General features: G+C 43.1%; 1 protein-coding gene across 1 annotated transcript; it reads left to right on the top strand.

Annotated features, from left to right (window-relative positions):
- Positions 1 to 1,707: 1,707 nt before the first annotated feature.
- On the top strand, positions 1,708 to 14,200 carry fam83c (family with sequence similarity 83 member C). Its single transcript, XM_054785621.1, has 5 exons — positions 1,708 to 2,870; positions 5,883 to 6,050; positions 6,173 to 6,297; positions 7,587 to 7,814; positions 11,277 to 14,200. The coding sequence occupies exons 1-5, from the start codon at positions 2,358 to 2,360 to the stop codon at positions 12,073 to 12,075; spliced, it is 1,833 nt and encodes a 610-aa protein (XP_054641596.1). The 5' UTR covers positions 1,708 to 2,357; the 3' UTR covers positions 12,076 to 14,200.
- The last annotated feature ends 617 nt before the right edge of the window (positions 14,201 to 14,817 follow it).

Here is a 14,817-nt window from a genome sequence, read left to right as displayed (position 1 = left end):
AGACCTGGGTTCAAATCTCCATTCAAATCTCTGTGTGGAGTTTGCATGTTCTCCCCGTTCTCATTCATGTTAGTGAATTGCCGACTCAAAATTGTCCATAGGTATGAATGTAAGTGTGAATGGTTGTTTGTCTATATCTGCCCTGCAATTGCGACCAGTCCAGGGTGCACCCCGCCCAAAGTCAGCTGGGATAAGCGGCATAAAAAATGGATGGATGGATGTTTTTTGTTTGCAATAAATTGCTTAGGCAACTTTTTTTCCCTTCTTTTTACATTTTGTAGGTCTACTGAGAACTTCCTTAAAATCCAACGGTGCAAAATGTAAATTCTTTCCAGTTTTCTTAACATTTTTATCAGGAGTGTACGTATGCATGTATAAAGTTATTTTCTCGCCCACCTGGGCGGTATCTCCTTCAAGTTCAGATCCTCTCCCAGAGGGCGAGGAGCTTGAGGGTTGTGTGCAGGGTTTTAGCTGTTCCCATATTGCGTTCTTCTGGATGGAGATGTCAGATGTTGTTCCTGGTATCTGATGGAGCCATCCACCCAGCTTGGGAGCCACTGCCCCCAGTACCCCAATCACGACTGGCACCACTGTTGTCTTCACACCCCACACTTTCTCTACTTCTTCCTTCATCCCTCGCTATTTCTCTATTTTTTTCTGTGCCTTTTTACAGATATTGCTATCATTAAAACGTACAGTATGAGCGTAGCTTTTCTGATGCAAATAAAGAGAGGTTATCCTTTTTAACATTTATACTGAACAAACCTTTACAAGTATTGAAAATCTGACAGGCGCTTCTACACTGTAAAATCCAATAGCACTCTCAACTCAGATAAATAAGTACAATAAACTTATTTTTTTAAAAAAGTTAACCTCACTTGAGTGTACCAAGAAAAACGTAAACATCTATTGTGGTCAACGATAACTTAAGTTGCATTTACTTGTTTTTTTCAAGGCAATCGGTTTGCATGTTTTTTTTAAGTAAGGTTAACTAATGGATTTTACAGTGTATAGGCGGACAATGTGTGAGCAAGTTGAGCTACACACACACAGACGCACACACACACACACACACAATGCACTGAGCGTGTGTGTGTTCGTAAATGACTTCATTATGTCGAAGAAATAAAAGCATCTTTTGTGTGTGTGGAAAGGATACAAAATGAAGTCATTGTGTATTTTTACTACATTTTCATGAGTTCTGATGTGTTCTATTGAAGTTCTGCTGTTTTTTTGTGCTGCGCAGAACAAAAGGTCCGTAAGCTTCACAGTGCGAGGGCTTTTAATAAAACACAATAGACGATAATAAAGATAAGAAATAATGCCATTTGGTACTTTGGTTCCACTTGGGACTGTTGGACTTGTGCATGTGATCATTAAACTTTATGGCCTTTGTGTTGTATGAATGAAGTGATTCATTGGCTCATATTTTGAACAGTCTAGCTGCCATCCATTCAGTGCCCTGAAAATGCTTTTGCAGGTTTTCATTTAATGCAAACAGTGCAGTATCATCTGCATATCACAGTATCTGTACCGGTATCTGTGATCTGTGTGTGTGGTTTTGCATAAAGTCACATGAGTGTGACACACAACACAGACTGGTTCTGCTCCAGGTTGGGAGGGCCCATGACAGGAAGTTGAGAAAGAAAGAGGAAGTGAACAAGCTTTGTGTGTACTTTGTGTTCTTTTTTTGGCACAGCGCCGTGATTGACAGGAAGCAGAATGTTCATTTCTTTATTGTTTGTGCGCTCCTGGGGGTCATGATGCTGCCGTCAAACAGGATATGATGATCGCCTACACGTCTGCAAGCTCGCTTTTTGGTAAACATCCGCGTCCAACACTGACTCAATATTGACCTAAGAGGAGGAGCACTCACTAACATCATCTTTATTTGCATAAGCAAATGTCCCAGATAGTATACACGCAAATAACTCTAGTAGTGAATGGATTTGGGAAAGTATAGCACTTAGTGTAACTTTTTCTATAGTATGTACATATACAAATAAATGTGAGGTTACCCATTTTAATGCATATTATTGTGTATATTATTATTGTATATTATTGTGGGCTTTTATTGTGAAAATCCCTACCAGAAGTGCTAGTCAACAGAGGAGTACGAGGGGGACGGGGAGGGGCGGACCAATGACAGTGAAGGTGTCCGCAGGTAAGGCGAAGCTCCCAGGTGATCGGATCGGGAAGTGAAGTCCAGTCGAGCTCGTTCCAAACTGATAATTGTTCTTCATCTTGAGCTTTTGTCTTTTGTTCCACGTTCGAAACTCGAATGAAACTTCGTCTATAGTCTGTGTGACGCGTGTACGCGCGCAACAGCGACAGCAGGCTCGCTCCGAAGCCCCGCCATGAGTTCGGAGACGCTAAGGCCGGCCTCGGGAGGCCGCAAGCCGCTGGGCAAGCTGGCGGCCCGGCTGGAGGAGGTGAAGAGCCCGTGGAGGCAGGTGGCCTCGCTGGAGCTGAGCCACAACGAGGCAGCCCGGTTGGCCACCGACGCGCTGCTCGAGCACGGAGAGAAGGAGTACCGCCGCGTTCTGACCGAGGAGAGAGAGCTTAGCTTCCTGTCCGAACCGGAGATCCAGTACATCACCCGGCACGCCGTCAAGACGGGCGACCCGGACAGCAACGGGATCGGGCCGGCAGATCGCGACGTCGGCGGGGACGGGGGCGACGTCGCGTCCGAGCTCACATCCGGCACTTACTTCCCCATGATGTCCGACGAGGAGCCGCCGGTGCTGGAGCTCGGTTGGCCGGACGCCCCGGTCCGGTACGGGCCGTCCGAGACCCAGATCTACTTCCAGAGAGACAAGTCGGTCAACGTCAAGGACCGGATCCGCTCCCTCATCAACAAGGCAAAGAAGGTGAGCAAGCCTCTCAATCACCACGTGACGTATGGATAAACTGTATTTGTATATATCTATCTATTACAATGATATATAACTATTTACTTTACACTTAAGTACTCATATTTATGTGTATGTATATTGTAGCTATATACTGTAGATATGTATTTGTCTATATTCCAGACATAATAGTCATGTAGAGGAAGTGAGGCATACTCTTGAGCGTCCACCACGTTATTACTCTTTTACATACATGCACTTTGTACTTTATTACCATATTATGTACGCGTACTTCATTACATGCAGTACATAAATACAGTATAGGCTACTCTTACTTCAAAACTCAACCATGGATATGTCTGTCCATCCTTTGATATATACTGCATATATACAGTATATACAGTATACACTTTATAAAAGCATAAACACAACACCTTTGCACAGATTATTTCACAGGTGTTTTAGGTTGGCCACAATAAAAGGACACTCAAAAATGTGCTGTTTTACTGTAGTGTGATCCCTCACCATTTTACGGTTCAAATTTGTAGCACAGTGCTTCAAAAATATGAACGAATGAATCATGCTGTTTCATGGTTGAATGCAGCCTATTAGTAAAAAAATATGCATATTTGAGCTAATGTTATGTATTTTGTGCCTAAATTAAGCATTTTCAAGTATAAAAATACAAATATAAGGCTTTCAGAAGACGCATTCAAAGACGTTGCAATGATATGTAGTATTCTACATTGGTCACTAGGTGTCAGTAATGTTACTGTAATGTTGGGTGAGACACACAAGCGATACTGCTTCACGGAAATTCACTTATCACAGTCGTATTTGGAACCAATTAACTGCAGTAAATGAGGGATTACTATAGACCAGGGGTCTCAAACTCAATTTCACTGGGGGCCAGTAGAGGTAGAGTCTGGGTGAGGCTGGGCCGCATCAAGTATTGGGAGTAGGGCTGGGAATCTCAGGGTACCTCACGATACGATACGATTCACAATACATCCATGTGATAACACCACTGTTCAGTGCTGGTGTTTACTTGCCCTTGTAAGTATGTAAGTAACACTGAGCTTGCCCGGATGTTGCGGGCTTCAGTTACGCTACTCTTTGATGTCCAGTCGCGGGCCCCAAGATACGATTTGGTGGGCTGCAAATGGCCCGTGGGCCGCGAGTTTGAGACCCAAAAACACTACTGATTAATGTGTACTGCGTGGGAGTTCGGTACGCCTCTGTGCAGAATTCCCACAAGGCATACCGAACTCCCACGCAGTACACGTTAATCATTAAAGGATAGGAAGTGTTTCTTGTGTCCTGCGTTGACTTGTTATTCAAATACAAGCGGATGCTGAAGGCGACGTAATTGCTACAGGAGAGGCGGATCATGAATGCTGGCAACCCTACGAGGCTGGGGAGTGTATCCAAGAAGACGAGGCTTGGAAGCGTGCAAAAAACCTCCGCAAGCATGCCCAGCAGCCTGTGGCTAGCAGCAATCATGACAGCGAGGCTGCTAAGAAGAACGAGCACGCAGACCCTCTTCTATTGTTTCCCGGTGAAAAGACGTAAACCAAACAAAATGTCCAAACTTTTTCCACTGACGGGGGGCCACGTTTATTTTTTTTAAATACCTTTTAATTTTGTAAAAAGGCAAAAGAAAAAAACTTTGTTTTATTACTAGTTATTAGTATAAATAGTTTTAACTTCTCTTCACATTTTGACTTTTTGCTCTGTTTTGCCCATTTTTGATGCGTTTTTTGATTTAATTTTATGTCTACAATGTGCCGCTGGCCAATAAAAAACAAGATGTGGGCTGCAAATAGCCCGCGGGCCGCGCTATGGACACGTCTGATGTAAACCATTAGCACAGTGTAGACATAAAAAAAAAAGCTGAAATGTTAACACTAATAACTTAGGGGTGTCACGAGACACGAGATTGGGTCTACGAGACAAGATTTTAACATTACTTGTACAATGAAAAAATATATGACAATATATTGCAATCTACTAATTTAATTTCTACTATGTTACACTCTTCTGCACACCGTGTATGCTAGCAGAACCCACCTACACCCAACGAGACAGAGACTGTGCGACTGACAAAAGGGCTCACTTGTTCATGCTGCTGTTCTATGGAACAAACACGACAAGGTGCTGAAACCAATGCACAGAGTGAACTCTCTTCCTGCTTGTTTGGGGGCAAGAGATGAGGAAAACTGACACGCATGCACATGGCAATATATTGAGGCCTGCAAAATGATCCAGTTCATTTTCATTTATTGTATCATTAATTCATTTATTTATTATCACCCCAGGCGTGTTGCCCACGAGACATTTTTTTTCTGAATGAGAAATCTTGTCACGTTTTAATCCCGGCGAGATGTTGTGACACCCCTTCAGCCGAGAAACCTTGTCAATTATGATATCATTTATGTACTTTTTAACTAAAGGATTTCAGAACAACCTGCCAGCAGTTTGCAGTTTTTTATGTTTCATTTTAAGAATCATGATCGCTGTTTACACTTAAGCTAAGCAGCTTTGTTTTGTATTTTATTGCCTTACTGAACCCAAAATGAACCCAACGGTGCCTTTCTATGCCGCTGGTTCTCAACCAGGGTCTCAGGGGAGCACCTCGGGCGAGAGGCAGGGCACACCCTGGACTGGTCGCCAGCCAACTGAAGGGCGACGACCAGTTGCATTCACATTCATACCTATGGACAATTTAGAGTCGCCAATTGCCTTAACATGCATGTTTTTAGAATGTTTGAGGAAGCTGGACACACGGAGAAAAAACTCCACACAGAGATGCCCAACGGAGATTCGAACACAGATATACTGAGTGTGTGGCCAACATGCTAACCACTAGGCCACCGTGCGGCCATGGTGATATTATTAGTAGTATTTTTTATTCACAATCCCAGTATGTTTACATGCACTAAAACCGATCTGCTTCTACTGTGTCGTCCCCAGAGCGGGCCGCATTTTGTGTGTGTGTGTGTGCTAACATTATGTGTGTGTGCGTTGCAGGTTATAGCACTGGTCATCGATGAGTTCACGGACGTCGACTTGTTGTGTGACCTGATGGAGGCGTCCAACAAGCGCAAAGTTCCTGTCTACATCCTCCTGGACCACAAGAACCTGGAGCTCTTCACGGACATGTGCTCGTCTCTGGACGTCCAGAACATTCACTTGAGCGTAAGTCACGTGCACGCAGAGTACCTTGCTAGCTTCAGCGGTGGGCGGGGCATGTTCGTGTCTTCTTTTACGTGCCCTTGTTTGACTTGATCTTCCTCACGCGTTTGTGTGTGACATTACAGAACATGCGCATCCGCAGCGTGTGCGGCGACATGTACTGCACCAAGAGCGGCAGGAAGTTCAGCGGACAAGTCCTGGAAAAGTTCATGATCATCGACTGCGAGGAGGTCATCGCCGGATCCTACAGGTCTCACACACACACACACACCTACACCTACACCTACACCTGGCAGTTGCTAACAACATGCAAAGAAGAGGAAGTCTTATTCTTTTTACTTCCTGTGTTGACTGGAGGTCAGACAGGCTCCTGGACGATGTATACCGCCTACTTCCTGTTTAGTAGAAGACTGCAATTGAGGTGTGACTCGCCTCACAGACGCTGGAATGAAGGGCGAGGTCTGGAGAGGCGTCGACTGAGCCAACCCCTCCCCCTCTGGAATGACATAGTTTTGACAGCTGGGAGTGTCCCGCCAATCACTTTGACATTTTTGTCAAAGTCTGTCCTCTACTCACAAACTAATACTCACGTTGTATGTCTGTTACTCACTTTCTATGTCTAATACTCACTTTCTACTTCCACGCAAACCAGCCGCATAATATGTAATGACTGGCAGCAGTTAGACGTAGACCCTGTAGGCCAGTGGTTGAAAGTGGCCAAGAGCTACTCATTTTTGTGACATTTATTTTCACAGCTTATTTCAACCCAAACAAATTGAATATGCTTGTGTTACCGGAACATTAACAAAATGTTGGTATCCACAGCTCACATTTTCTATTTCAAACTGCATATTTTTCTAGTGTTCTCACATTTATTAACTGAAAACCTGAATGGAAAGCAGGCTTGGTCGTGGGGGGCTACCCGCTGCCCGTGGGCACCATGCTGGTGACTCCTGCTCTAAAAAAATAGATGGATAGATACTGTACATACTGCAGTCGAGGACAGATTGATCTACTTCATTCATCAAATCCAAAATCCTTTCATGAGGATGATGAACTTTGACCACACCTCTCTCTTCTGGTGGTCACATGACCACAGTGACACCTTGCAGGAAGTTATGAATATTTTTGATATGAGCGTGCAGGTGGACATCAGCAACGTGTTTACACCTGCCTGCCATCTGCTGTTTGTAAAGTCCAACCATCTTTTAAACCATAATGGGATATAGACACCACCCGCCCTTGGCCAGCCGCACATCAGGCGCCCTCCCAGCCGCGATGCAGAGAAAATCTGGTAGTGTTTCGCCGGTGCGAACAAGTTGACGAGTTGTCACTCCGGTTCTACAACGTTTGTGCTGAAGACTCCTGCATGTCTAATCAATCTCCTGCCTCCAGTTGACGTGCTAATCATTTCATTACTGCATCACTGCGTACGCAGCATGCAAGACTGGATTAGATGATTTTCTGACATGTAGCCTCAGTCTTAGCATGCACACATCTAATGGTTGTGTGTGTGTGTGTGCGTGCGTGCGTGTGTAGCTTCACCTGGTTGTCTGCGCAGGTGCACAGCAACATGGTCATGCACTTCTCAGGACGCATCACAGAGAGTTTCGACCGGGAGTTCCGGTGCCTGTACGCCGACTCGCAGATCATCGACTGTTTCTATAACGAGGAGGAGGAGGGGCTTCCGTACTTCCCGCCCTACCAAGCCCCCTTGATGGTCATGGGGCACGGTCCGTTCCTGAAGGCCAATCTACTGTCAGACAGGTACCAAGACTTTTTTGATATCAAAATGTTTTTAGTCATCAAACACTCAAACTATACTCATCGCAATTAGCGTTGGTTTGACCCTTTGGAGTCCAAGATGGGATTATTTTGCATACTTTTGCATACTCTAGTGTTTACTTTTATATGTGACCTTAAATGTTTTTTTTTCTTGCCTTGGTTGGTTTCCTTTGTGCAGTTTGACCTCACACTGATTGTACACTTATTTGTACATGTTGCCATCGTGTATTAACTAGGGCTGTCAATCAATTAAAATATTTAATCATGATTAATTGCATTTTGTCCATAGTTAACTCATAATTAATCCAAAAAAATGAATCTATAATAAGTAGGGATGTCAATCTCTTTGTAGTAAACGCTTCCATACGCATCTAGATACATATTTTAATATTTAATATATTCTATATATTTTAAAAACAGACCAATTTGATACAGTGTACAAACGACACGATTCGTTATGCTTCAACAATTACATTTGTTGATGTAGACCAGGGGTGTCTTTTCCAGCGAGGGCCACATTGTGAAAAATGAAATCATGCGAGGGCCACATTTATATTTCGTAGAGCAACACGTAGAGATATGCTAAGAAGCTAGCTGTAGCTCAAGAATAAACTGCATTTCAGCTTTGTAATATAGGTGAAATGCTGCTAAAAATGGCCTCTTTCCCATAATAATATGAGTTTATTCTTGGAAAATTGCCACTTATTTTCTTCATTTGATTAGGATTTTTTTTCATAATATTTTGACTTTATTCCCATAAAATGACAGTTGGAAAATAAATAAATGGAAAAAAACAATTTCATTTCAGCTTTCCTCTTCTTCTCGTAATTACAACTTTATTCCCATATTTTTTTATCTTTCAAAAAAAATTATGTATTTTTTTTTCTTTCAACATTGTTGCTAAAATTATATTTTATATATATAAGTGTAGTCTCGTAAAATTGCAACCTTCAGTCTTGTTAGAAAACAATTCTTTTGTCTTAGTATTTTGACTTTACTCTGGGCAAATTTCTGCTTTTTTCCATTTTTGATTTTCTCTGTTTTTTTTCCTCATACTTTTGATTGATTTTCACATTTTTATTGCTGCTGTTGTTGTTTTTTTTAAAGCTTCCTCAAAGTTACATTTTTTAGACTGTACTGCGGACCGATAAAATTCGGACACCTCTGATGTAAACGTTATTACATTATAAAATAAAGAAGCCAATTGTATAAAAGTGTCATTCTTGTGGTATTTTCAAACGTGTAAAGATCACATCATAGCCCCAACCAACGTTCCCTCTAAACTGCGCGCGTGCGCCATCGAAGAAATCCTTGCTGCGCAGCAAAATAAAATCCAACCTGAAATGTAAATAAAATAAACATATAATTTATTCTGTACCATTTCGCAATGCAACTCCATGAGTGACAGGCGACTACATGCGGTAACAACACAAAAACGAACACTGTCCAGCCAAAAATGAGAGCCTGTAGGCACTTATTTACTTAAGCGGCCAATCAATTCATGAACAGCGCGGTACTTAGTACTACCGCTGTTTTGCAGGTTAGCGTATAGCTACTGGAGCAGGGGAGCTAAATGCTGCTTGCTAACCCCGTGTAATAGCGAAACAAACAGGACTGTGTCGCGGGGCGACAAGCTAAAGTTAAAAAAAAAAAGCCCTCTAAGGTGTACTGGCTGTCGGATTATGTGGGAACAAAAGAACAAGAGTTGAATATGATGGATGAGATTTTTTCTTTTTCAAATGAGGGCTGCTCTGAGACACTTTTCTGAGTGAAAAGTGTGGACTAAATAAGTGGCTTAGCCGTGCATACGGTACAGGCGTGCTTTTATTATAATGGCTTTATCCCTACCGGATACAGGAAGTGTTACGCCCGTAATTTTGCACGAGTGATACCGATGGGACCAGAAGGTACCTAGTTGTTTTTTTCAGTTGAGGGTTTTTTTTTCATGTTTTTATGTAGACTAAAGTAAACATATACATGTGTAAGTCATTTCCAGAATGCAATAGTACCAGAACAGCCTGCTGCAAAACAGCAAGGAAATAAGGAAATAACAGTAAACATAATTAACAAAATAAATTGTAAAAAAATAAATAAATAAAAAGAAATGGAAAATGAAATGATAAACTAGGTATTTCCTGCAAGATTTAGATCATTAATTGGATGAGATAGTTCCACGGCTTGTTTTGTCTGAGGTGGGCCAAAAAGAAAGCTACTTTGTGAAATACGCCTTGCTGACCTTTTGAATCCACTCATATACAAAATACCACAGAATGGACGTTGGACTACCTCAAGTTCTCGGGTTTTGGACGAGTGTGATACTAGTGTGCACGTCTGATGGCGCTCACAGAGATCCAAGGAATGCTCAGGTCATTTGTTTGTATGCTCAGACACTTACAAAATTAGCGGTAACATTGGCCCCAACCACTGGGCCGTGGGAAACATTCAGGTGTAATGATTTAAAAGCAAAAAAAACAACACAAAAACTTTAAAATGAAATAATTTGTAAATAGCTACATATTTTTTCTTGTAAAGGGATACCAGTTTTGAAAATATGGGCCACTGTTGTATTTAAAAAAAAGAAAAAATTTAAATGCGAGCAGCGACTCGTTCCACGGTCCTTGAACGCACCATTTAACTTTGCAATGCATCTTTTCCCACGATGCACAGATAAGACTGCTTTGCTGTATTTTTCTGGTTTTTCTTTCACCTCATATTTGGTCCCAAATGCTGATATTATGTGGGAATGCATAAAGGTATGATTTGATGACATTATTGAGTGCTAATGTACATATTTGCTGTTGCATGTGACTGGAAAAAACCTAGTACTGCATTTATTAGTACTAGTACTGCAGAAAATTAGTGCCATTAAAGGAAACTTCTGTTAACACGTTATTAACGCTTTCACTTTGACAGCCCTAGCATTAACACATTCAATCACATTAAAACCTCAAAGCCCAGCAGGAAATATTGTTTTTTTTTTTGTTTTGTTTTTTTACTATAAAAATGTGTAATGAAGCCTTCCTATCGCCTGGAAGCAGGTGAGGCCTCAGGAAGTTCCATTTAACCAAGCGTACGTCTGAAGAAAGTTGAAACATGTGAGTGTCATGTGCTCTGCGCATCAGTTTGCCACTTGACGACACTGTTGGCTTACCTTTCCCCCCTTTCCTGCAACCAAACAGCCTGTAATGCTTTTATTGATTGATGACAAACTTTTTCCCACCAATATAAATGCGGTGTCATGTTTTATTGCCTGTTTACTTAAAGCCGTCTCACACCATTTAAAGATTTCTACGTGTTGCGATGACTGCACTGTGGAAGCGCGCCTGCATAGGCCGCAGATACGATGTTGCGGGCTCCTGACAGTTAAACGTGCACTGACAGCGTCTGTCTGTGTGCTAGCTTTGTGCTTGCTTACACATGCTAATCGTGTCCCTCCCCCTGCAGGCAAAGAACGAGTTCAGACAACTCCAGCAGCCAATCAAGTAATAGCATATCAAGTGTGAAAGCGGCACCCGGACTGACCTCCAACACAGTTTACAAGGTCACTCAAGGGCATGACAAATTGGAGCCGCCCAACTCTCACCTGAGCCTTGAGAGGCGAACTGGGGAGCGCCGAGTCCAAAACCTGGTGCCTCAGAATATCTCTCCATCACCACGAGTGTCCTCCAATGGCGGGACCAATCAGAGTCCGCTTCTGGAGCACCATTCCCCGGCCTACGGTCTGGACTGGACCAAAGCCAACCTGGCGGACGTCAGGTGGTCACATTTGGGCGGTCCCACCTCTAAGTTCCAGGCGTTAGGACTGTACGACCACAAACCGAGCATGTTCCACACTGGCACCACCCCTCCACGACTGAACCAAACCAGGACTCCCCCGCTGCTCAGCGAGACCAAACTGGGCGCCAAGCAGAGGAGCTCATCTAGCCAGTTCCTCAACAAACTATCTGACTTCTTCTTGCCGCCTTCCGGCAAAGACAAGGACCTCTACAACTTCCGAAGTTCACCGTCACCTCTCGGAAACGTGGCATGGGGAGGTCCTGACCTCTCCCAAACAGAACCGGAGAGCCAGCAGGCGCCACCCCCTCCGCCACCTCCTCCGCCACCGCCGCCTGTGTCACAGCTTACCAGGCAGGACCAGAAGCGTATGACACTCGGTCACAGCAAGCTGGACCTGGTGAACCAGTACAACAAGATGAAGTCCAAACAAGTCTACAGTCGCTTCGAGCTCAAGAGCTCCAACTGAGTTGCGTGGAGTCCAACAACAACACCGACAATACCCAACGTGAAGGTTGGGGGCGTCAACTTGTTGACTTGTGGAGATGTCACGTCTGTCTAAAAGTTAGCGGCAGCGCTGCAGGACCTTGTACTTGCTTTTCTTTGACCGATCTTTTTATTTCATATCCAGGCGGTCCTCGCTTTACCACGTTCTGTGTTTACAGCGCACTCCCATAAGTTATTATTCATTCATTCATTTTCTATGCCGCTTGTCCTCATTAGGGTTGCGGGGGTATGCTGAAGCCTATCCCAGCTAACTTTGGGGGAGAGGCGGTGGGCACACATCAACAATCAACCATTCACACTCTCATTCATAACCATGGATGTAGAGTCGCCAGTTAACCGAACAAGGAAGCCGGAGTACCTGGAGAAAACCACATAACTTAGTAATACTGTGCAAAAAGTTGCATGCACACGGCAGATTTGAGGAAGGACAACCTCAGTTTTGTTTGTTTTCCTTACCTTTTTGCCCTTCATTGTGTCACCCAAACGTAAGACAGAGAATTATGATGACAGTGCATCAAAGAAAAGGAAAGCTATGGCCACAGAAGTGAAATGAGACATTGTAAAATAATCAAAGGGAGAAATGCGACCATCAAGAAGGATAAAAATGGTATCTTTCAACATGTCAAACCATCTGCTCCGAGGCGCTCATATCGTCTATTAAGCCTCTTGTTCCTTTTTGTAGAAATAGTCATCATTTTCTTCACTATTGATTACAAGTCCAAACTAAAGTTTCTTCTGGAAGAAACTGGAAGTTTTCTCTAAGAAGGGGAATCAAATCGGAGAGCAAAGTCCCAGAGATTAACTAAGTCTCGGCTGAGTCCTCTCGAAACGTTTTTGGCAGGTATAAATTTGTGTAAAAAAAGTGTTACAGGTCAAATAAAATTCAAAGTCCAAAATGAGGCACTGGAGGAAAGTTCCACGTAGAATCCAAAAAGTTTATTCCAAAGCCGTGTTGTAGAGCAAGACAACTGAATTTTTCGAGAGAAACATCACCTTTTATACCCTCTTGCTTAGAAAAAAAAAAAGTTGCGCGCTAAGGAGGAGCTGTCTTTTTTTAGCTGTTCTGATTGTTCATAATTATCTGATGTCACATTAAATATTTTTTATTCAAACACAATCCTTATATAGTTAAAGGCTAGGTATGGCCTTCTGAGTGTGACCATCAAATGTTGCGAAGTGTGGGCTCAGCTTCTCCTGATTGGTTAAAAGGAGCCTGTTGTGTGTACAAGGTACAGTACTGCTGTCATCCTAGAGCTCCCTGCTAAGACGCATACACACTTCTGAGTGGCCCAGAGAACCTCACTCAGGAAAAGTCCCACCATTATAACGGGATATTCTTCAGGTAATAGCCATATACTGTACTGTATGTTCAGTGCTTTCTCGTACACCTATGCACAGTGGTGGCCTCTGCTGCACAAAAAGGGGTACTGAGTTACTAAGGGGTCATAGTAAGGTCAACACTCCAATCACAAAGGTTACTTGGGATCATAATCTAATTATTTTATCTACTGGAATCTAAAGTTTTAACATACATTATTTCATGTGGTTATAATGCAGATATTTTAAAGGATTAAAAAAGGTTTCTTTTGCCCTAAAAAAAATGACCGATAAAAGGAGTTATTCCTCCTTTTATTACTATTTCATGTCATTCTTGTGTTTGAATTGTTTTATTGCTGTTATTTGATATGTCCAATATGTGTTGTGTACGGTGTGAGCGACTCAGGAGTTAATTTAGCCGTCATTTACGTAGAAGTATCCACTTACACTAAAATGGAACTCGTTCACAGACCGAGGACCTCCTGCACTTCAAAGGAAAGGCACAGTCCTCCTCCCAGGCTGAGCCACACTGACAATCCATGTTTTCTTCCCAGAGTTCGTATGGAATGGACAACATAATCTGCCTCACTTCGCCCTCAGCGGAGATAATCGTGTGCAGCAGTGACGCTGATTAAACATACTGGATATTCCGCACGTGCTGTATATAAAAGTTGTAAAGGAAAATGTGAGCTTCATTTATACGACAAGCAGATTGAAATAAAACTGACTCTTTCTACGTACTCTGAAATAAGAAATACACACCATTGTTGTGTTGTTCTTAAACGCACCGCTGCTCACCAGCTGTGGGCGTGGCCAAAAGGTGGCAGATCATGAATAAGAGCGACCAAAATGAACATTCTTTGGGATGATGTCGAAGCTGAAGTCATCTGTGAGAGGTTCACAGCAGACCTGCTGACAAACCAACTGAGGTGGTTCATATGGCAGACCTCATTGTTTCACGCACAGGTATTGACGACATCCAGGAAGTGAAAAGACGATCACTGATGTTGGACCTGAGATCGCCATCTCAGTTCGAGCTCTTCCACACCAAACTCATCCCAGCATGCATGAGATGACTTGCCTTCTGGAGTCGTTCAAACAGGAAACACGACAGCTCAACGTTCATTTGGGCTGGTTCTGCAGTCGACAGAGTGGTCTGCAGGTGGCAGTGTCGTCATGGTACGTGCAGGTCACATGGGCCGTTGCCTTGGTAACCATCGGCCGCTTCATGCGCCAGTGTGATGGAGGGGTTGCAATCTGCACCTTCACCAGCAGATGACGTTCACGGAGACTTTTTGTCCTCGTTCTTCATTGTGTATTTTACGTCTTCATCTTCATGCCATCCATGTGTCATATCTATATTTTCACTCTGTCATACTGACATCTT

The sequence above is a fragment of the Dunckerocampus dactyliophorus genome, chromosome 8, assembly GCF_027744805.1.
Source record: "Dunckerocampus dactyliophorus isolate RoL2022-P2 chromosome 8, RoL_Ddac_1.1, whole genome shotgun sequence".
In the NCBI taxonomy this organism is placed as follows: Eukaryota; Metazoa; Chordata; class Actinopteri; order Syngnathiformes; family Syngnathidae; genus Dunckerocampus; species Dunckerocampus dactyliophorus.
The sequence above is the reverse complement of the archived record's forward strand: the minus strand, read 5'-3'. Positions and strand labels throughout refer to the sequence as shown.

Excerpts from the sequence above, each read along its gene's own strand:
- fam83c (XM_054785621.1), top strand. The coding sequence starts at position 2,358 with ATGAGTTCGGAGACGCTAAGGCCGGCCTCGGGAGGCCGCAAGCCGCTG. Across the intron at positions 6,298-7,586 it reads GTCATCGCCGGATCCTACAG|CTTCACCTGGTTGTCTGCGC; the intron begins GTCTCACACACA and ends GTGCGTGTGTAG. Across the intron at positions 7,815-11,276 it reads GCCAATCTACTGTCAGACAG|GCAAAGAACGAGTTCAGACA; the intron begins GTACCAAGACTT and ends CTCCCCCTGCAG.